This window comes from Chrysemys picta, chromosome 22, assembly GCF_011386835.1.
Source record: "Chrysemys picta bellii isolate R12L10 chromosome 22, ASM1138683v2, whole genome shotgun sequence".
Taxonomy (NCBI): domain Eukaryota; kingdom Metazoa; phylum Chordata; order Testudines; family Emydidae; genus Chrysemys; species Chrysemys picta.
The window spans coordinates 12,724,261-12,744,593 of NC_088812.1; the positions used below are offsets into that span (position 1 = coordinate 12,724,261).

Consider the following 20,333-nt stretch of genomic DNA (forward strand, 5'->3'; position numbering starts at 1 on the left):
CCCCCACTGCCACTCCAGGGCAGGGCGGGGACACGCTGGCAGGGGGCAGGGGCGTGTATGGTGCTGGCTGCACCTACTCGCCGCATAAACATGGTGACCTCATCCTTGGCCACTGTTTACCTGCGCTCAGATTCGCGGGGGGAGGAGGGAATCCACTGCAGGTGCCAGGTGACACATCCCGCCCTGGCAATGCCCTGCAGAGCTTCCTCCCTCTGCTGGCAAAATGCAGCCACTGCTGGGGTGGCCGACGGGAGCTGCTCACAACAACGCCATGGGGCTGAGGGGGGAAATAGACAGGATCAGAGCAGTGGGTCGCCTTGTCCGGCGTCCCCTTCTCCAGGCAGTGGCCAGGACCAATTGCTCTGGAGGGAGATGCAAGCAGCCCTGGAGGCTGCAGGGGGGATGTCGGGTTGGACTTTGGCCGGGATACGGGGGCTGATTCCCCTGCTCTTACCCAAAGCACCAGGGGATCCCAGACAACCTGAGCGCTCAGGGCTTCCCCTCTGGGTCGGACTCACTCTCAGGGGAGCTCAGGGCTGGGCCGCAGCCCCCAGAGGCCGAGGTGATGTGTTTATCTGCAGGACCAGCAGCTCACGTGCACCAGCCCTGACTTACCTACTCTAGGGTCATGCTGCTGCCGCCCATCACCGTGGTATCTGGGCGCCGTCCACAAGTCCCTAGTGCCGTTCCTTGGTGTCTCTGGCACTTCTCTGCTTTGGGGGGGGTCAAGGCTCTGCTTTGGGGGTGGAGCATCATTTCTTGGGGGGGGGGGCTTTTGCAGAGGGGTTCGCCAGCGGGGCATTCGGTCTCCTGGTGCCAATGCGGGGGCTGCAATGGTACCAGTCGGAAACCGGGTGGTGCCCAGCATCATGGAGCCGGTGACCCCCAGGTGCCCTGCCCCCAGCCCCTGAGCTCCCCTGGCAAGCCCTCCGAGGCCCCGCCTCTGACCTGTGCCCTCCCGGCGGGTTCTGGGGTGAAAGTCCAGGGGCCGACGGGCGCTTTATGGGCGCTCCTGGCCAATGGGACGGCGGGACGGGTAATCAATCCCCTTATCGGCGCCGAGGAGCAGGTTTATGAGTGTTTCCCGGCCGCGGCTGGGCCAGGAGCAGGTGAACGGTTTGGGGCAGAGGCTGCTCAAAGGTCAGATGTGCCTTGGCTGTGGGAAGAAGCAGGGTTAGGCTGGGCCGGGGCTGAAGGAAAACCCGGAGGGGGGCGTGGACGGTGAATCGGCGCTAGGGGGTGCTGTTTAGCAAGGAGCGGGATCAGGAGGGGGCGCTGCCCCCTGGAGTCAGGGCTGAGCCCCACGGCCCAGGATGGGGGTAGGAGGTGCTGTGGGGCGGGGGTTGCCTTTCAGATGAGACAGGACGGGGTGATGGTCGGAGTCCCCCAGCACCGGCCTGCTGCCCCCTCTCCCTGGCCCCACACCAAGCCCCCCGTGCGTCCAGCTATTCGCTGGACTTCTCTTCGCTTTCTGTCCTGGGCTGCTGGGTAGCAACGCTGTTAGATGTCATCCCACCCAGAGGTGGCTGCACTCTGGGGCGGGGGGGTGGGGTGGGGGAGGGAATGAGTCTCCTCTAAGCTGCAAAGCTCAGTCCTGGATCCGCACACAGCCCTGACCCCTCTCGGCCCCGGGGATCAGCCCCACGCCTCGTGTGTACTTTGCAAAGCCCCCCGGGATACTGGAGAGGAGCTAGGGCGCCCAGCTTCTCCCACGGCCAGCCTGTGGGGGCTCACGGGTGCCTGCCGTGGCCCCATTCGCAGGCGTGGGCAGGCTGGGGCGCGTCCCGGCGGGAGGATCCCGTCCGCTGGCGTCCCGGCCTGACCCGCCGGCTGCGCCCGGCTGTTTGCGTTCGGAGCGCTCCAGCCGCCCCGCCCCAGACGGAGGCTTTTATCGGCGTCCTCAGCGCCCCACGGCAAGCGCCCGGCCTGCCCCGCCCCAGCGCTGGGGCTGCCCCCCCTGCCCCGACTCCGGCTGTCAAAACAACCCGGGCTGGGCGGAGCCGGCGAGGAATTGCCTCCTGGAGCCGGAACCCCCCTCTCGCCTCTCCTGCGAGGGGCAGTGAAACGGCCAGATGTGACTCTCCGCTAACGGGCTGCACGGACCCTGGGGTGCGAGTGGGGCTCCGTGGGCCCGGCCCCAGACAACCCCCACTTCCGGCTCTGTCCCTCCCCTGAGCCACCTGCCCTGCCCCCCGTTCCGCCCCCTGGCTTCTGGGCGCTCCCCGAGTCCCGGCCGGCGTGGGGGGGTCAGGGCCGCGGCTCAGCGGGTCCTTGCCTTGCAGAGATCCTGGCGGGCGGGGTTGACATCGAGAGGAACGAACAGCTGTGCCATGTGGACACCATCGAGTGGAGGGACATCGTCCGGGACCCGCTGATGGACCCAGTGGTTCGGCAGAATGGCAGGAAGTGTGAGTGTCCGGGATGGGGGGCGCGGCCCCGGCCCCCGCTGCCTCTGGCGGCCCCGGGCCCTGCCTCCCCTTGCGCCAGGAATCTTAAACCCAGCCCCCCGCTCTAACCACTAGACCCCACTCCCCTCCCAGAGCCAGGGAGAGAACCCAGGAGTCCTGGCGCCCAGCTCCCCCTGCTCTAACCACTAGACCCCACTCCCCTCCCAGAGCCAGGGAGAGAACCCAGGAGTCCTGGCTCCCAGCTCCCCCTGCTTTAACCACTAGACCCCACTCCCCTCCCAGAGCCAGGGACAGAACCCAGGAATCCTGGCGCCCAGTCTCCTCTGCTCTAACCACTAGACCCCACTCCCCTCCCAGAGCCAGGGAAAGAACCCAGGAGTCCTGGCTCCCAGCCCCCCTGCCCTAGACCCCACTCCCCTCCCAGAGCCAGGGACAGAACCCAGGAGTCCTGGCGCCCAGCCCCCCCTGCTCTACCCACGAGAACCTGCTCCCCTTCCAGAACTGGGGAGAGAACCCAGGAGTCCTGGCTCCTAGTCCCCCCACCCCAGGGTTCCAGCCCTGCCTCTGTGGGGAGCAGCTCCTCGATGGAGCAGGCGGTGACTGCGGGGCGACCTTGTGCTCGTTAGCAAGCTGAGTTTGGTGGGGTCTGGGGGGGGTCCGAAACCTCCTGTCCCGTGCTGCGGCCCTGCCCATGCGAGGGGCTGGTTTCGGCACCCCCCATCCCAGCCGGCGCCCTGCTCTGCCCACCTGGCCTGCCCCACATGGGGGCTCCGGAGCAAGACCCCGTCCCCTCTGCCCCTCTGTGACACTGGGCGTTTCTCTCCTCCCAGGTGCCCCCTGCCATGAGAGCTGCGATGGACACTGCTGGGGCCCGAACCCAGAGGACTGCCAGAAATGTGGGTACCTGCCTGGCGTGGGGGGCAGGGGCTGGCAGGGCCGGGAGCCAAAGTGGGGGGCTCTGCCTCACAAAGAGACCAGAAAGTCGCAGGCTGGGCGCTGGCTCCACGGATCTAGTTGGGGGGCCGGGCAGGGGTAGCCGTGGTCCGGGGAGGGTGCATGGGGACCAGCCAGGGGGCAGGTATTCCAGGGTTGCGGGAGGTTGGTTTGAATCCCCCTGGGTCGGCCGAGGGCTGGGTGGGCCTGGATCCGGCACCGTTCATCAGGCAGTGGGGGGGCAGCGCTTGAGCTGGCCGGGAGGGGAGTTCAGGCCACCGCCCCCCTCACCCATCTCCTCTGCTCCCCCCTCAGTGACCAAGACCATCTGCGCCCCGCAGTGCAACGGGCGCTGCTTCGGGCGTAACCCCAGCGAGTGCTGCCATGACGAGTGTGCGGGGGGCTGCACCGGCCCCCGCCAGACTGAGTGCTTCGTAGGTCCCCTGCGGGGCGGGGGGAGCGGGGGGTGTCTGGGCTGGGGGGTGCTGTCTGGGCTGGGGGAGGGGTTGGGTGTCTGTGCTGGGGGGTGTCTGTCTGGGCTGGGGGGGTGGGAGGTGTCTGGGCTGGGGAGGGTGTCTGGGTGTCTGTACTGTGGGGTGGGAGGTGTCTGGGCTGGGGGAGGGGGCTGCGTGTCTGTACTGGGGGTGTCTGTGCTGGGGGAGGGGGCTGGGTGTCTATACTGGGGGTGTCTGTGCTGGGGGAGGGGGGCTGGGTGTCTGTACTGGGGGGTGTCTGTACTGGGAGAGGGGGGCTGGGTGTCTGTACTGGGGGGTGTCTGTCTGTGCTGGGGGAGGGGGGCTGGGTGTCTGTACTGGGGGTGTCTGTGCTGGGCGTGGGAGGAGGGCTGTCTGTCTATACCAGGCCAAGGGGAGTGGGTTGGGGGTGTCAGTGTGTCTGTCCCTGTGTCCTGGGCCAGGGTCCCTGACGCTCTGCCCCCCCCCCAGGCCTGCCGCCACTTCAACGACAGTGGGGCCTGCGTCCCCCTGTGCCCGCAGCCGCTGATCTACAACAAGCTCACCTTCCAGCTGGAGCCCAACCCCGACACCAAGTACCAGTACGGGGGCATCTGTGTGGCCAGCTGCCCACGTGAGCCGGGGCCGGGGGGTCCCCGCGGGTGCCCTGATCTCTCCCGGGGGAGGGGGGTGTTCCCAGCCATCCGACCCCCCAGCCCTGTTGTGCGACCCCTGCTCCGTGCCCACCCCCACCCTTCTGGGCAGGGGAAGTCACTGGGGAATCGTCCTTCCCACCATGTGCCCCCCACCAAGGGTGGCAAAGGGCTTTGCAAAGAGCAGGGTTATTAGAGCCATGTGGGGAAACTGAGGCACAGAGCCAGGCGGGTGTGACGTGCCTCAAGGGGACCTCAACCGGCCTGGCAGAGCTGGGAATAGAACTCAGGAGTCCAGGTTCCCAGACTGCACCCCCCCGCGTTCCAACCACTAGGCGCCCTACCCCCCTCCCCGCCCGTTAGCTCTCCCCTCACCCGCTCCCCCGGCCTGCAGATAACTTTGTGGTGGATCAGAGCTCCTGCGTGCGGGCCTGTCCGAAGGACAAGATGGAGGTGGAGAAGAACGGCCTGAAGATGTGTGAGCCGTGCCCTGGACTCTGCCCTAAAGGTACGGACGGGTGCAGGGGGTATCCAGCCTGGGGCTCAGGCTGATAGAACCCAGGAGTCCTGGCTCCCAGCCCCCGATGCTCTGACCCACTAGCCCCCACTTCCCTCCCAGAGCCAGGGATAGAACCCAGGAGTCCTGGCTCCCAGCCCCCCCTGCTCTGAACCCCCGGCAGAGGCCAGATGAACTGGTTTGCCCCCTATGGGGGCTGGACGGTGCATTGGGCAGCCCTGGCACGTCCATGGTGCCCACCCCTGGGCGTGGGCTGCGGGCGTGTCGGGTGGCTCATTCCCTCTCCCCTCCTGCCACCCAGCCTGCGAGGGGACGGGCACCGGGAACAAATACCAGACGGTCGATTCGAGCAACATCGACAGGTTCGTCAACTGCACCAAGATCCTGGGCAACCTGGACTTCCTCATCACGGGGCTGAACGGGTGAGTCTCGGCCCCTGTGCCCGCCACTGGGGGGGCACGGCAGGGATTAACCGGGGCGGCATCGCCGGACCCGCTCGCCCAGCGCTGACTACGGGCCAGGCTACAGGGCGGGGGGAGTCTGTACCCCCTGGAAGAGCAGAGATTCGGGCCAGGTTGGCAGGACAAGGGGGATTTTTAACAGCCTCAGGAGGACGGGGCTTCGGTTTCATGTCTCATGTGAGAGCCGGCGCCCCCTAACCCTACGCTGCGGCATTGGGGCCAGCCTGGAGAGCCAGGGGAGAGCGCCCCCTGCTGACCCCTCGCCCTGCAGCACAGCGCCCCCTGCTGACCCCTCGCCCTGCAGCACAGCGCCCCCTGCTGACCCCCGGCTCCCTGCAGCACAGCGCCCCCTAGCGCCCAGCCCGTTGAGAGCGCCCCCAGCGGAGCTGGGATCAGCCGTTCTGAGGGTGTCTGGGTCTCGTTCCCTCCCCCCACACGCAGGGACCCCTGGCACAACATCTCGGCCTTGGATCCGGAGAAGCTGAACGTCTTCCGGACGGTGCGGGAGATCACGGGTGAGGAGCGGGCGGGAGTTGGGGGGGTGGACGGGACGGGGGGGGCCTGGCCCGTTGGCCTGCGGGGAAGCCCCAGGTGTCTGTAGATCAGCTCCGTGACCCTGGCGGCCAAGAGGGGGCTTCATGGGGGGGGAGGGTCCCACGCCCGGCAAGGGGGCAGTGTGTGTGTGTTGGGGGTGGGGCGGCTGGAGACGAAGAGGGGGCGTCCCTGACACTCTGGTTCCTTCCCTCCCCCCAGGTTATCTGAACATCCAGTCGTGGCCCAAACACATGTACAACTTCAGTGTCTTCTCCAACCTCGTCACCATTGGGGGCCGGAGCCTGTACAAGTGAGAGACCCCCCCAGCCCTGCCCTGGGGGAGAAACACCCCCCCAGCCCTGCCCTGCCCTGGGGGAGAGGCCCCTGGCCCTGCAGCTGGGCCCTGGGGCAGGGGCAGAGAACCCCCCCAGCCCTGCCCCACCTGGGGGAGAGGCCCCCCCGGCCCATAGAGGATTGGGGGGCTTTCCCCCAGCCCCTTGCCCAGTGGTGCCAGAGTCCCTACAAGCAGGACTGTGGCTCAGGGCTGGGGGGAGAGGAGGAGCCTTTAGTCTGTTCAAATGCAGCCCCCCCGTGTTAGGGGCTAAGAGCAGGCCCCTGTCCGTGGCCCCGTGTGGAACGAGGCAGTGGGTCTCAGCCCCGTTCGTAGTGGGATGGGTGGATCCATCGCCCGAGAGCAGCACCAGGGGTCCCAGGCCCCCTGCTCCACGCCACTGGGCACAGAACCCAGGAGTCCGGGCTCCCCCCCAGGGAGCCGTGGGCCTGACGCTGGCCTGTCTGTCCCCAGCCGCGGCTTCTCCCTGTTGATCATGAAGAACCTGAACGTGACGTCGCTGGGGCTGCGCTCGCTGCGGGAGATCAGCGCCGGGAAAGTGTACATCACCGAGAACCGGCAGCTCTGCTACCTCCACACCGTCAACTGGGGGGCGCTGTCCCGCCGCAAGCCCGACCTGGAGATCAAGGACAACAGGCCCCGGGCCAAGTGCGGTGAGTGGGGGCGGGGCGAGGTCCTGGGGTGCAGCCAATGAGGGGTCCAGTCCGTGAGAGAGGGGGACCAGGCGCCAGGACTCCTGGGTTCTATCCCCGGATATGGGAGGGGAGTGGGGTCTAGTGATTAGAGAATGATGGGGGCTGGGCACCAGGACTCCTGGGTTCTATCCCCGGATCTGGGAAGGGAGTGGGATCTAGTGGTGGTGGGGGTCTGGGAGCCAGGACGCCTGCGTTCCATCCCTGGATCTGGGAGGGGAGTGGGGTCTAGTGGTTGGGGGGAGCTGGGCACAAGGACTCCTGGGTTTTATCCCCGGATCTGGGAGGGGAGTGGGGTCTAGTGGTGGTGGGGGTCTGGGAACCAGGACTCCTGGGTTTTATCCCCAGATCTGGGAGGGGAGTGGGGTCTAGTGGTGGTGGGGGTCTGGGAGCCAGGACGCCTGGGTTCCATCCCTGGATCTGGGAAGGGGAGAGTGGAAGAACATGGGGTAGGGGGAGCAGGAGCCCCTGGGTGGGACGGGGGAGCAGTGGAGGCTGGGGGAGGGGAAGGACCCTGGCTGGGGGGGCTGGGAGCTCACCCCAGCGCTGACCCCCGTCTCCCCTGCAGTGCAAGAAGGGAAGGTGTGTGACCCGCTCTGCTCCAGTGACGGCTGCTGGGGGCCCGGCCCTGACCAGTGCATCTCCTGCCGGAACTACAGCCGGGACGGGACCTGCGTGGCCACCTGCAGCTTCTCCCAGGGGTGAGCGGCAGCTGAGAGCTGGGGGAGCCTGTGTGGACACAGGGGGGAGCTGGGGGGGCAGGAGAATACGAGACCCTCGGGGGCAGCGTTAGTGACCCCCCCCCTCACTTTGTTGTGCAGGGCGATCCGGGAATATGCCCGTGGGGGTGCGTGCTACCAGTGCCACCCGGAGTGCGAGAGGATGGAGGGCAACCTGACCTGCAACGGCTCGGTGTGGTGACCCCCCCCCCGGCCCCCGGCCTTTCTCCTCTCGGGCACCAGGGCGGGGACGGGCTGGCTCAGGGGGGCTGGGAATGGGGCCTGGAGCCTGGGGCCTTTCCCCTCTAGGGGGCGCCGGCCCTGATCCGGCCCCAGGGTGGGGGACTGGCTGGCTCAGGGGGGCTGGGAATGGAGTTGGGGCCTTTCCCCTCTAGGGGTCCCTGGCTCCCATCCGGCCCCAGGTCGGGACATGGGGCCTTTCCCCGGCAGGGGGCGCCAGAGGGGGTTGTGGGTGCTGGCGGGGGAGGGGGAGGGGTCCGTCCCAGCCCCCTTCTGACGCTGTCTGGCCCCCCAGGGTGCGGACGCCTGCGTGCGATGTGCCCGGTACAAGGACGGGCCCCACTGCGTGGACAGCTGCCCCGAGGGCCTCCTGGGCGAGCAGGGGCCCATCTACAAGTACCCGGACGCCCACCACGAGTGCCGCCCGTGCCACGAGAACTGCACACGGGGGTGAGAGCAGCAGCCCCCCCGGGCACAGCTGGGGGGGGCGGTCCTGCAGCCTGGCAAGGCGGGGAAAGGGGAAAGGACCCTCCCTCTCTGCCCCCTCCCCCCCAGCAGCAGCCGGTGCCCCCGGGCCTGAGGCTTGGAGTGGGGGAGGAACTGCGGCCGAACCCCAGGTTCGGCTCCTGAGCCAATTGGGGGGGCTCTGAGAGGGGAACCCAGGCTCCTGGACCTGACACTTCCAGCCCCTGCCTGGGGAGGCGCAACCCCCGAGTGACTGGCAGCGGCGTCTGTGCTGGGCGTGCCTGTGGTTCCCAGGGCCAGGGAGAGAACCCAGGCGTCCTGGCTCCCAACCTCCTGCTCTAACTACTAGACCCCACTCCCCGCCTAGAACTGGGGAGAGAACCCAGGCGTCCTGGCTCCCAACCCCCCTGCTCTAACCACCAGCCCCCGCTCCCCTCCCAGAACCGGGGAGAGAACCCAGGAGTCCTGCCACCCTCCCCCCACCCCCCGCTCTGACATCTTTCCCATAAGCCTGGTGCTCTCCGTGGCTCCCCTCTGTCTGTCTGTCCGTCCGTGGGGTGATCGGCGGGTTCTGTCTCCCGCAGGTGCCTCGGGCCGCAGCTCCAGGACTGCGTCACAGAGCCCCTGCCCATCGCCAGGTACCGTCGCAGGCGGCTGCTCGCTGGGGCTCTGACCCCGGCCTGGGTGGGGCGGGGCAGGACTGGGGGGCGCGGAGCAGATTTTGGGCAGGGGGTGGGGCTGATTGCGTTTGGCAGTTCGCAGCCCGGCCCCAGTGGGACATGTGCAAAGCCCTGATCCCCCCCCCGCCGTGCCAGGCCCCCTCGCCCGGGCACTGGCATGACGTGAACCAACCGCTGAGGGTGGGGCTGGGGCACCCCCTGGGCTCAGCTCCCAAACCACCTTCCGGCTGAGCCTTCTCTCCCAGCCTGGTTCTCAGCCCCCTTGGCCTCCGTGGGAACAGCCCCGGGATCCCCGGGTCCTGCGCGGCAGAGGGGGGCACCCCCCAGCTGGCGTGTGGTCCCGACGCCTCCTCTCCCCACTCCGTCCCTCCCTGCCCTGCCTTGGGTTCCCTTCCAAACCCGACAGCCCTCCTGTGCCTCCACCAGGCCGGTCCCTCGGACGGGATCGCGCCAGCCTTTTGCTCCGGCTCCCCCGGGGTTCCTGCCAGCCCGGAGCATGGGCAGGGCCCGGCGCTGACCCCCCGTCTGTGCCCCAGGAAAAGCCCCACGGTCATAGCGGTGATGGTCGTGAGCTGCCTCTTCATCTCCTGCTCCTGCTTCCTCCTCATCCTCCTCTACTGGCGCGGGAAGAAGATCCAGAAGAAGCGGGCGATGCGCCGCTACCTGGAGAGGGGAGAGGTGAGACGCCCCCCGCCAGCCCCCGCGGCCCCTGGGAGCAGGGCTGCCCCGGGGGGGATGTGGGCGGGAGCCGCGGGGGGGAGGGTCTTGTGCCCGCAGGGCGCTCCGGTGATGGGGCAGAAAGGAGGGTTGTGCCAAGAGAGAAAAGGGCTCATTTGCTGGTGCCCCTCAGCCCCCCGCTGTCCCGGCTCTGTCCCCCCCAGCTCTGCCGGGGCCCCTCTCTCCCGACCCGCAGCCCCCCGCTGTCCCGGCTCTGTCCCCCCCGGCTCTGCACGGGGCCCTTCAGTCTTGTTACCTCGGTCAATGAATAGCCCAGGGAGAGAGGCACAAATCACTAGCCAGGGTGGGAGCATCGAGGCAGTGGGGGGGTCTGGGAGGGGCGGCCCCCCAGCTCCGGTGCCACCATCTCTTTCTGCCTTGGCAGAGCCTCGAGCCCCTGGACCCAAGCGAGAAAGCCAACAAAGTTCTGGCCCGGATCTTCAAGGAGACGGAGCTGAGGAAGCTGAAGGCGCTGGGTTCAGGCGTGTTTGGGACGGTGCACAAGGTGAGAGGGGGGCTGCAGCCCGGGGGGGGGGGATGCTCAGTGGTGCCCTCTGTCCCGGAGCAGCCACAGCTGTTGGGGGGGGGGGCGTCTCCTCGCTGCTGTGGGGGGGCTGGGGCGGGGCACCCCCTGGGGTCCCAGCTCTGTTCACACTGGGGGTCCCTCTCCCGCCAGGGCGTCTGGATCCCGGACGGCGACACCATCAAGATCCCCGTCAGCATCAAGGTGATAGAGGACCGGAGCGGCCGCCAGACCTTCCACGCCGTCACCGACGTGAGTGAGGCCCCCCCCGCCAGCCTGGGGCCAGACGATTGGCCCATCCAGCCCAGTGTCCCCGCCCCCTGCTGTGCCACCACTGCCCATTGGCCTATCCACTCTGATGTCCTATCAGCAACCAATCTCAGTGCTTCAGAAAGAGGCTTAAAACTCCATGATGCATTTCCGTGTGCCCATGAAACCAGGTGGAGGGAGAGCCCCCACCCCCAGGGCCTGCCTTGCCCACCCCAAATGCCCCCTGGCATCAGTGGCGACTCTGAGGGTGCCAGCCCTGGCCAGCGTCACCGGCTGGGATCAAATCCCAGTGGCGGGGAGTTCCACAGGGGAGCCACGGCTGTAACAGGACCTGTCTCCCTCTGGCCCTGCAGCACATGCTGGCCATCGGCAGCCTGGAGCACGCCTACATCGTGCGGTTGCTGGGCATCTGCCCCGGGACGCAGCTGCAGCTGGTGACGCAGCTCCTGCCGCTGGGCTCGCTGCTCGACTACGTGCGCAAGAACAAGGACGCCATCGGGCCGCAGCTGCTGCTCAACTGGTGCGTGCAGGTTGCCAAGGTGAGCTGCCCCCTGGCCCTCGACGGCGCGTTCCCAGGGGTCCCCTCCCCACCGGGGCTGAGTGGGGAGCTAGCCCGGCTCGGGGAAGCAGAGCTGGGCTCCTGGCCCCAGGCTCGTGGGTGGGGCTGGCTGGGCAGCACGAGGAGACGGAGCGGAGAAGGGGCAGAGGCCAGGGGTAGCAGCTCCCTTGGTTCCCACACCGGGCGGGGGACCCTTCCAAACACCTGCCCCCAAAGGGCCGCTGCCCTGAAGGGAGGGTGAATCTGGCCTGTTCATCTCCACTGGGGCGTTTACCCTGAACCCTAATGGGGGACCTTCTGAACATGTCAGTGCTGTTAACTCTCTCTTCTAATCCGTGTTGTCAGACGCTTTTGGGGTGGTGGGAGGAGCCTGTGGCTGTGGGTGGAGCTTTGCAGTGGTGGGAGGAGCCTAATGCCATGGGAGGAGCTATGCGGGGGGGTGGACTTTGAGGCGGGACCACTTTAGCAAGCTCACACAGCTGGCTCTGCAGTTGTGGGTGGAGCTTTGGGGCCATGGGTGGAGCCTGAGGCTACGGGCGGAGCTAAGCCAGCAGGGGTGGGTGGAGCCTGGGGCTATGGGCGGGGCTAGGCCAGCAGGGGTGGGTGGAGCCTGAGGCTATGGGCGGAACTAGGCCAGCAGGGGTGGGTGGAGCCTGCGGCTATGGGCGGAGCTAGGCCAGCCTTCTGCCCATCACTGGACCCACCCCCCCAGACACACACACAAATGGGTTGGCCCCCAGCTCTCCGCCTCTCGCCCCCAGGGCATGTACTACTTGGAAGAGCATCGCATGGTCCATCGGAACCTTGCCGCCCGCAACATCCTGCTGAAGTCGCCCAATCAGGTGCAGGTGGCGGATTTCGGGATTGCCGACCTGCTCTACCCCGACGACAAGAAATACTTCTACAATGAGATCAAGGTGGGGCTGGGCCCCGGGACCCCCCTCGGTACCCCCCACGTCCACTCCACGTCCCCTCCAGCAGGATGTCCCCCGAGGCTGCCTCCCCTTCCTCCCGCACTGGGGCCGCCCCAGCCAGCGTGGGGCCGGTGTCAGAGGTCTGCACCCCCCAGCAGAGGGGGCGGATTGGGAGGGTGGCTGGGGGGCCCTGCATTCAGGGTCCGCTCTTCTTCCCAGTGGAGCAGCGTGTGCATCGGGGCAGCCCCAGGGCCCCATGGACTCCGGCCCCAGGGGTCTCTCCGGCCCTGGCAAAGCAGCCCCCAGGCGCTCCCCGCCCGGGTAACACTCCTTTCCTGCCTCTCGTCCCGCAGACTCCGATTAAATGGATGGCGCTGGAGAGCATCCACTTTGGGAAGTACACGCACCAGAGCGACGTCTGGAGCTACGGTCAGTGCCCGTCGTGCGGGGCTGGAGCAGCCAGGAGCTGCCCCCCAGCCTGCGCCCTGCCCCGCTCCCCCCAGTGCCCCCCAGCGCAGAATTGCCCCCGAGCACCTCCCCTTGCAGCCTCTCCTGGCTTGACACCCCCCCCCCCCCGGTCCCCTGCAGGCGTGACGCTGTGGGAGATGATGACGTTCGGGGCAGAGCCCTACGCGGGGATCCGGCTCGCCGAGGTGCCCGACCTGCTGGAGAAAGGCGAGCGGCTCATGCAGCCCCAGATCTGCACCATCGACGTCTACATGGTGATGGTGAAATGTGAGTCCCTGCTTCTGTCTGTCTCCCTGCTGGCGGGGCCGGGCCCTGCCCTGGGGGTTCCTGTCCCTGCCCCTGGGGGCACTTTGCAGGGGAGATTGGCCCAGCCCGTGGCTGTGGGGGGACCGGGGGGGGTCAAGCCAGGAGGGGCTGCAAGGGGAGGTGCTCGGGGGGGAATTCTGCGCTGGGGGGCGCTGGGGGGAGCGGGGCAGGGCGCAGGCTGGGGGGCAGCTCCTGGTCTGGCCTGCGCCGTGGCCAGTGGGGCTCGTGGGAGGGGCGGAGGGACGCGCTCTGCTCCTCCCCCCTGGCAATTGGCACTGACCCCGATATGCCCTGGGTGCAAGGAGGGGCGTCTCCCTGTGGTCCCAGGGGAGAGCCGTGAGCTGGGGGGAAGGGCTGGGAGCCCCACAGCTGGGGCCAGACCCCTGGGAGGGGGCTGGAAGGTGCTCCCCCCCCCTCCGATGCACTTTTCCAGCCGTCCTTCTCCCCTCCCGTCTGTCTGTCCTAGTCCCTCAGGTGGGGCCCGTGTGGCTGGGGGGAGTCGTGGGGGGGGGCGGGCTGGGTGTCACCTCCCACCGGATCTCACACCCCCCCCGTACCCTCCGCCAGGCTGGATGATCGACGAGAACGTCCGTCCCACCTTCAAGGAACTGGCCAATGAGTTCACTCGCATGGCCCGGGACCCGCCCCGCTACCTGGTCATCAAGGTGAGTGCGTGGCCCCTGGCCACTCTACATGGGGGGGGCTGCCCTGGGCCCTCAGCAAATCCAGCCCCTAGCGTGCCCCCCGCATGAGCTGAGCCCCGGCGTAAGGGTCCCAGCTCCTGCCCCAGCTCCCCCCTCCCCACTCCATACCCGGCTCTCTGGGCTCCCTGCCTGACACATGCACCAGGGACCCCCCCCCGCCCCTTGCGGCATTCCCAGCCCCCCGGCTCCCCACTCCTCGGCTGCGGGGGTGGGGCAAGACCTGCTCTAGACAAGAGTCTTGTCTGCCCCTCTCCCCCCATCCTGCCCTGGGAGGCGTTAAGGTGTCCCTGGCCGCTCAGCGTTGGGGGCTGGGCCCCGTTAACCCCTCGCCAGCCCCTGACGCGGTGTGTCCCCCCCCCGTGCAGAGGGAGAGCGGGCTGCTGCCCCCCGCGGAGCCCCCCCTGAGTGACAAGGAGCTGGAGGACATGGAGACACTGGAGCTGGAGGAGGAGCTGGGCCCCTTCAACACGGCCACCGGGCTCTTCGCCTCCAGGCAGCGTGTGGACTACGCCCGGGTGAGAGATGGCCGCCCCCCCCCTCGGCCTGTAACCCCCCTCCCCAACATCCTGGCCTTTCTGCGGGAAGGCTAAAAATCCTTCTTGTAAAGGATGGGGGAGACGACCCCTGCACGTCCATGTGGGACATCCCCTGCGGGGGAGGGGTTTCCTTCCTGACCCCGGCAGTGCTCGGCCTTGCAGCATGAGACCCAGTTCCATGGGTCGTCGTTCAGCGCTGACCCCCCAGCCCAGCCTGCGCCTGGGGGTCCCGCAGACTGCGTGCGCCCCATCTCCCTTGGTCCTGGTGCCAAGAACCCCGTCCTGGGCCGAGCAATCACCACCCTGCCCCTCCCTTTGCAGAGCCCGAACCTCAGCCCCCCAGCCGGCTACATCCCCATGAACCAGACCGGCCTCAGCGGCTGCCGCCAGGTACCCAGCACAGCATACAGGGGATGCGCCCCATGGATGTCCTCTGCCGGAGGGTCCTGTGGGGCGGCGGGGCGGGATTGAGGGTCACCAGCAGGGCTGGAGGGAGCCCAGGGCTGGGCTAGCAGGGGCTGCGGGTCAGGAGTGAGGGGCACCGGCGGAGCTGGGGGTGGGGAGGAGCCTGGGGCTGGGGGTTGGGATTGAGGGGCACGGGTGGAGCTCGCTGGGGCAGGGCTGGGCTAGCAGGGGCTGGGGGTCAGAAGTGAGGGGCACGGGCGGAGCTGGGGGTGGGGAGGAGCCCGGGGCTGGGGGTTGGGATTGAGGGGCACCGGTGGAGCTGGGGGGGGCGGGGCTGGGCTAGCAGTGGTCAGCAGCAGAGCAGTTGGGCTAAGGCTATTCCCGGGGCTCTGGCCCGTCCTCGCCGCAGAGAGCAGGGGCAGGTCTGGCCCGTGCCCGGCGGCTCCTCTCCTGACCCCATCTCTCTCCCCACGTCTCCCAGGGCCCCGGGCTGAGCACCCGGCAGGCCCTGCGGGTCCGGCAGGAGTCGGTGGGCCGGACGGTGTCGGAGTCGTCGGAGGGCAGGGGCACAGCCTCGGAGGGCGAGCTGATGGAGGAGCTCTCCCTGCCGAGCCTGCGCTCCCGGGGCGACAGTGCCTACCTCTCCCAGCGCGAGAGCTTCCCCCTGCCCGCGGGCACTGCCGACGGTGAGGACGACATCAACGGCTACGTCCTGCCGGATCACCACGGCCGAGGTAATGGCAGCCCCGGGGTCCCACCTCAGGGCCCCAGGCTGCCTCCTGCAGCTCCCCCGGGCAGGACCCTGCTCCGGGAGTCAGGGGGGCGGTCTGGGTTGTCCCTGCCACGAAGGGGCCCGTGGGGGTGGTCGTTAGCGGTCGTTACCTGGCCTGCTGGGCTGAGACCCAGCAAACTCGCCGCAGCTGGGGACTGGAAGCCGGCTTGGAAACCCGCGAGCCAGAGGTGGGAAATATCTGGGTCCCGGTGTCCCTTCCCCTGAGCCACTCGGTCCCTCCTGCCTCACTGGGGACTCCGGAAGGAAGCTGCCATGGGGGAGGAGAGCCACGTGCCTCTCCCATTGTGCCCCGGCTGCCCCCCGCGCACGAGGCAGATCAGACACCCATCTATCCCAGCCCTGTCCCCAGCCGCCACCCCCTACCGGCTGCACCTAACGCCGGCTTGTCGTCGGCTTCTCCCTGCAGAGCGAGCGGCCAGCGTTGCCCGGGCAGTGCGGGACGGGCCCCTGGGCCGCGCCTCGGAGCCGGAGGAGGAGGCGTACGAGTACATGAACAGACGCCCCCCGCAGCCCCGGCCGGCCTCCCTGGAGGAGCTGGGCTACGAGTACATGGACCTGGGCTCGGAGCGGAGCGCCTCCCTGGGCAGCGTGTTGAGCTCCCAGCTGCCCGTGGCCGGCTGGGAGGTGGCCGCGGCCGAGGAGGACTACGAATACATGAACAAGCAGCCCAAACTCAGCCAGTCCCTGAGCAGCGTGCTGAGCTCGCCGGGGGCCGGGCGGGACGACTACACTTGCATGAGCGCGGCCGTCCCCCGGGGCTCCCCCGACGAGCAGGGCTACGAGGTAATGGAGGCCATCCTGGCTCCGGGGAGCGGGCCATGCCTGGACTGCCAGAGCTCGCCCTGCCCCAAGAACGGCTTCATGAAACCCCTGCGGAGCCTGGAAGCCTCGGACTGCGCCTTCGACAACCCCGACTACTGGCACAGCCGGCTGTTCGCCAAGGCGGACGCCCAGTGCACCTAGGGGGCAACGGGGGGGTGCCCGACCCGTCTGTCCCCGGGGGGCAGGGCCGTTGGACTCCGGCGCCTGCCCGCCCCTCGCCAAACGAGCCCAGCCGGGGGGCTGGGAGCGAACGTCCTGCCCCAGCCCCAGAGGGTATTTACAGGGTGGGCAGAAATGGCCAACGCTCCCTTAACGGGGCAGCGGGGGCCGGGGCCTGCCCCTGCGTCTGTGCCCATTGCATGCTGGAATGCAGGCTGGTTCTGACAGCTGGGGGCAATGCATTGCCCCACTGTGAAATCAAACCAGTCCGGGGGGACTACCCCCTCCACCGTTCCACCTCAGGATCACAGACATACGGACGCAGGACAGATACCTACATCTGGTGAGGTGGGCAGGGGAGTCAGGGGCTGCGTCCTCCCCTCCCCCGCATGGGAAAAGCCTCATGTACTGAGCTCCCAGAATCGGGGCTGGGGGCGTATGGGGCCCAGCCATGGATCAAGCACGTGGGGAGCAGCTGGAGGAGGGGGCTGCCTCATTCCTCACCCCCCACCAAGCAAACATGGGGGGGGTGTCTGTTTACACCTGGATATGAAGAATCCCGGAGTTGCTCCAGGCAAGGCCGTGGGGTGAAGTGAACAGAAGAGGGGGGGCTGCTGGTTTGGGGTCTAGTGGGTAAAACGCTGGACTGGGAGCCAGAACTCCTGAGTTCTATGTCCTAGACTCGCTGCTCTGGGCCTCAGTTTCCCCCTCTGGGCCATGTAGGGAGTTATAGACCTTCATAAAGCGCTGGGAGAGCCCTGGGCAGACCTGCCCCAGCCTTCTCTCTCCTGCCCCCCTGCAAACCAGGGGTGACCCAATGACTGCTGCCCCCCTCCCTTGCCGGGGCTGAGCTAAGCACCGCTTAGGAGCGGAGGCCGCAGCTGGGTGGAGAGAGTCGGTGGGTCGGGTTCTGTTCCGTTCAACCCGATTTCCACTGGTGTAAGAAGCCCGGGGGCCGGAGTCTGATCTCGATCCCCCAGAGTTACTCCTGATTCCCACCAAACCGGGGTGATCAGAGCCCGTGCCTGGGGGTGATCCCAGCCTGGGGCCCGAGAAAAGCAAGGCCAGCAGGCTCCAGCCCCGGACCTCCCCTCCTGTCACCCCACAGAAGCCGTGCCCGATGAGAGGCGTGGGGAGCTAGTTACCGACGGGGGGTGAGGGGACGACCCCCCAAGCCTGTGGCGAAGAAATGAAGTTGATGTTTTTGCACTGAATCTCGTGGCACGGTTCACTCCATGTGCGAAGCTGGAGCAGGCTGGCCTGGCTCGCGGGTGCGCCCGTCTTTCCTCTCCTCCGACAAAGGCCTCCGTGTTTGTCCCGGGCCTGCGCTGTCTGTTGCGGGGTCTGGATCCGTCTAAGGGCTGCTTTCCTCTGCAGGAAGCGGAGCGTGTGCCCTCCTCGTCACCCCCCAAATGAAGCAAGTGAGGGGCTCTGAATTCTTCCCACGTGAGGCCATGGGATGTCAGTGCTTTTTACCTGGGGGACCCACAGCGAGTCTGAGCAGCCTTGCTTAAAGTGGTGGAAGGAGCGTTGTCTAGGGGTTAGAGCAGGGAGCGTGAGAGTCAGGATTTCTGGGTTCTGGTCCCAGTTGCAGGAGGAAGGGGGTGTCTAGCGGTTAGAACAGGCTGTCTCCCTCCGCTCTCTGAGCTCTGGAAGGGGCATTTCCCCCCAGCTCCCCCCCTTGCTCAGCCAGAGGGTGGGGCGGGAGGGGGGGACAGACCATACATACTACCAACGTCTGACTAGAGCAGGGACCTGCCCGGGCCTTTGGAAGGGAGCATGGGGCAGGTCTGCCCTCCCTGTAGCAGCCGGCTGAGCAGGGGGGAGCCAGCCCCATTGCCTCGAACTGGCTGTGGAGATCAGAGACCCTTCTGGGGTGTCCAGTGAGACCTTCGCCCCTCTGCTAGAGCCGTGGGGAAGCACCGACTCGTGATCCGCCCCACGTAGGTGTGTGACGCGTCTCAGCCCTGCGCGTCCGGGCTAAGGAATCCGCACGGGCACCTTGCTAGTGAGCCTGGCACGGGGCCCCGGCCTGGCACACGTCTCAAAGCTGCCACTCTGCCCCCTGCTGGCAAGTGGCACTAACGCTGCAGAAAAATGTTCTCACGTGGGAACGGTTTATTGGATTTCAGAATGAGAAGCAGAAACAAGTCTGAGGTCTCCCCACCCGTCGTGTGCGTTAACCAGGCTGCGCGGCTCCATCCGTTTGTATTTGTTTTAAATGCAGGAGCTGATAGCCTGCTGGGCCCGGACTCCTGGGTTCTAAAACGGGAACAATGAATAGCATGACAGGGTGAGGGGTTTGCTGTTTTCGTCCCAGCCTCTCCAAAGGAGAGAGAACTAAAGAACACACCAAAAGCCACCTGGGGAGAGCTGAGCATGGGGGCTGCACCTTCCTACTGAACTCAAAGGGGCTGATCCCGGTTTTGCTTCCAACTGGACTAATTCTAGTGAAATCACCGGGTCCAAATCCTCTTTGGGTTGTTTACACCTGTGCAAAGGGCATGTAAACGTGGCAGCTCGCACTGGCAGCATGCTGCAGGGATGCAAGTGAGGACACGAGCAGGGGAAGATCAGGTGCAAACTGAGCCAATCCAATTTGCTAGTTAGTCCTTTTAAAGAAACACATGCAATGCCTCCAGTAGCCTGGATCTTCCAGAAGACCCTCCCTCCCCCCGAACATTTTCATAAAGGTTAACACTCTGGAAAGCAGGGAGTACTTTTTTTTGGTCTCCTGTCCTTGTTTGCATTGTCTTGCTGTGTGTCAGAACTGGTGGAATGAAGGTTAAAAGAAATCTCTGAGCTTTACAATTGTACCTGTGGGACTCACCGCCACAGGATGAAATAGCTTTAGTGTTTTGTTTTTGAAAGGAATGAGACACTTACAGGAATAGTAACACCATTTGTAGTGACCCAAGCTAGGATAAAAGTCCCAAGGTTCGAAGGGAATATGCAGATCAGAAGGGAATATACTATTATTGCATAGTTAGGCTCTGGTCTTGGAAGGAGATGCATAGAGTCGGACTCATGTGTAGCAACTGGGGATGTATTTATTAATATAGAGGCCCTGTCAATACATTTGCTCTGGCACGAGCTAGGCAAACCAACTACATACAAACTGCAGTGTACTATAGCCCGTGGCCATGGTGAATACAACATCGGTGAAGTAAGGAAATTGTACACCGGGGGCTGTGCTCTGCGACAGTGCAAGGCGGTCTCTGTGAGCAGCTATGCCAACCTCAAGTATTCAAAAATCACAAACTCAGCTACAAAATCCTGGTTTGTTTGTTTTTAAATGAGTTTGGTTTGGGTTTGTTTTTTTTTTAATTTGCCTTCTGGTTTCTGAGCCTTTAGGTCTCACAAGGAGTCGTGTTTTCAAGCTTTTCTGTGCAGCTACGAAGCCTAGAACCATACTTTATTGACTATGAAGCTTTAAGAAAACACCAAACGCAGAAACGTACACTGTGAGCATTGGCAGCGCGAAGGAAGGGCCTTTCCACGCACATCTCACTGCCAGATCGGGGCCATACGTGTGTTGTTACAGGTGAGGGGGGACTGGTGTCTTCCTCTCAAGCGTTGGGCATCCGTCACTCTCAGGGCTGGGCCGCCGGGTTTGGCTGGGCCCATGAACCCCGCGTGGGAAGCCCTCGCCTACGCCGTCTCTCCGTTTTCTGTGCTTCCCATCACTGAAGGAGTTTTAATGGTTTTTTTTTTTAAGACAAAATAAAAGTGAAGCTGATGAACATGGTGCCCGAGTGTGTCCCTGCTGGCATGGCTTTGGGAGGGGAGGGGGGCTGGTGTGAGGAGTGGGTGGGGCCAGGGCGGGCAGACCCTGGAGATGCCTCTCCCCACACGCCCCATGCCAAGGGGCGCCGGGAGGAGGCAGTTTCTTCCCCCTCCCTTGGCTGCCATTGCTGCAGCTCCAGGTCTTGCTGGGGGTATCTTGGGTTAGACCCCTCCCCACAGCATGCACCCCCAGCCTCCCCCTGTGCCTCCCCCACAGGGGGTGTCCCTCCCTCTTGGGGTGCCCCCTTTCTCCCCCTCCCCCTTG

General features: G+C 66.2%; 1 protein-coding gene across 1 annotated transcript in view; it reads left to right on the plus strand.

The window, feature by feature from the left end:
* Positions 1 to 20,025, plus strand: part of ERBB3 (erb-b2 receptor tyrosine kinase 3) — a 36,354-nt gene extending 16,329 nt beyond the window's left edge. The window contains exons 4-28 of the mRNA XM_065575856.1: positions 2,283 to 2,408; positions 3,239 to 3,304; positions 3,657 to 3,775; positions 4,286 to 4,427; positions 4,841 to 4,954; positions 5,265 to 5,385; positions 5,866 to 5,939; positions 6,178 to 6,268; positions 6,764 to 6,963; positions 7,571 to 7,703; positions 7,824 to 7,914; positions 8,257 to 8,411; positions 9,011 to 9,064; positions 9,643 to 9,784; positions 10,209 to 10,328; positions 10,500 to 10,598; positions 10,970 to 11,155; positions 11,937 to 12,092; positions 12,443 to 12,518; positions 12,678 to 12,824; positions 13,431 to 13,528; positions 13,933 to 14,082; positions 14,425 to 14,493; positions 14,990 to 15,242; positions 15,708 to 20,025. Of these exons, the coding sequence (XP_065431928.1) occupies positions 2,283 to 2,408; positions 3,239 to 3,304; positions 3,657 to 3,775; positions 4,286 to 4,427; positions 4,841 to 4,954; positions 5,265 to 5,385; positions 5,866 to 5,939; positions 6,178 to 6,268; positions 6,764 to 6,963; positions 7,571 to 7,703; positions 7,824 to 7,914; positions 8,257 to 8,411; positions 9,011 to 9,064; positions 9,643 to 9,784; positions 10,209 to 10,328; positions 10,500 to 10,598; positions 10,970 to 11,155; positions 11,937 to 12,092; positions 12,443 to 12,518; positions 12,678 to 12,824; positions 13,431 to 13,528; positions 13,933 to 14,082; positions 14,425 to 14,493; positions 14,990 to 15,242; positions 15,708 to 16,264 (3,539 nt within the window). The 3' untranslated portion in view covers positions 16,265 to 20,025. The remainder of the gene's footprint in view (positions 1 to 2,282; positions 2,409 to 3,238; positions 3,305 to 3,656; positions 3,776 to 4,285; positions 4,428 to 4,840; positions 4,955 to 5,264; positions 5,386 to 5,865; positions 5,940 to 6,177; positions 6,269 to 6,763; positions 6,964 to 7,570; positions 7,704 to 7,823; positions 7,915 to 8,256; positions 8,412 to 9,010; positions 9,065 to 9,642; positions 9,785 to 10,208; positions 10,329 to 10,499; positions 10,599 to 10,969; positions 11,156 to 11,936; positions 12,093 to 12,442; positions 12,519 to 12,677; positions 12,825 to 13,430; positions 13,529 to 13,932; positions 14,083 to 14,424; positions 14,494 to 14,989; positions 15,243 to 15,707) is intronic.
* Positions 20,026 to 20,333: the final 308 nt, after the last annotated feature.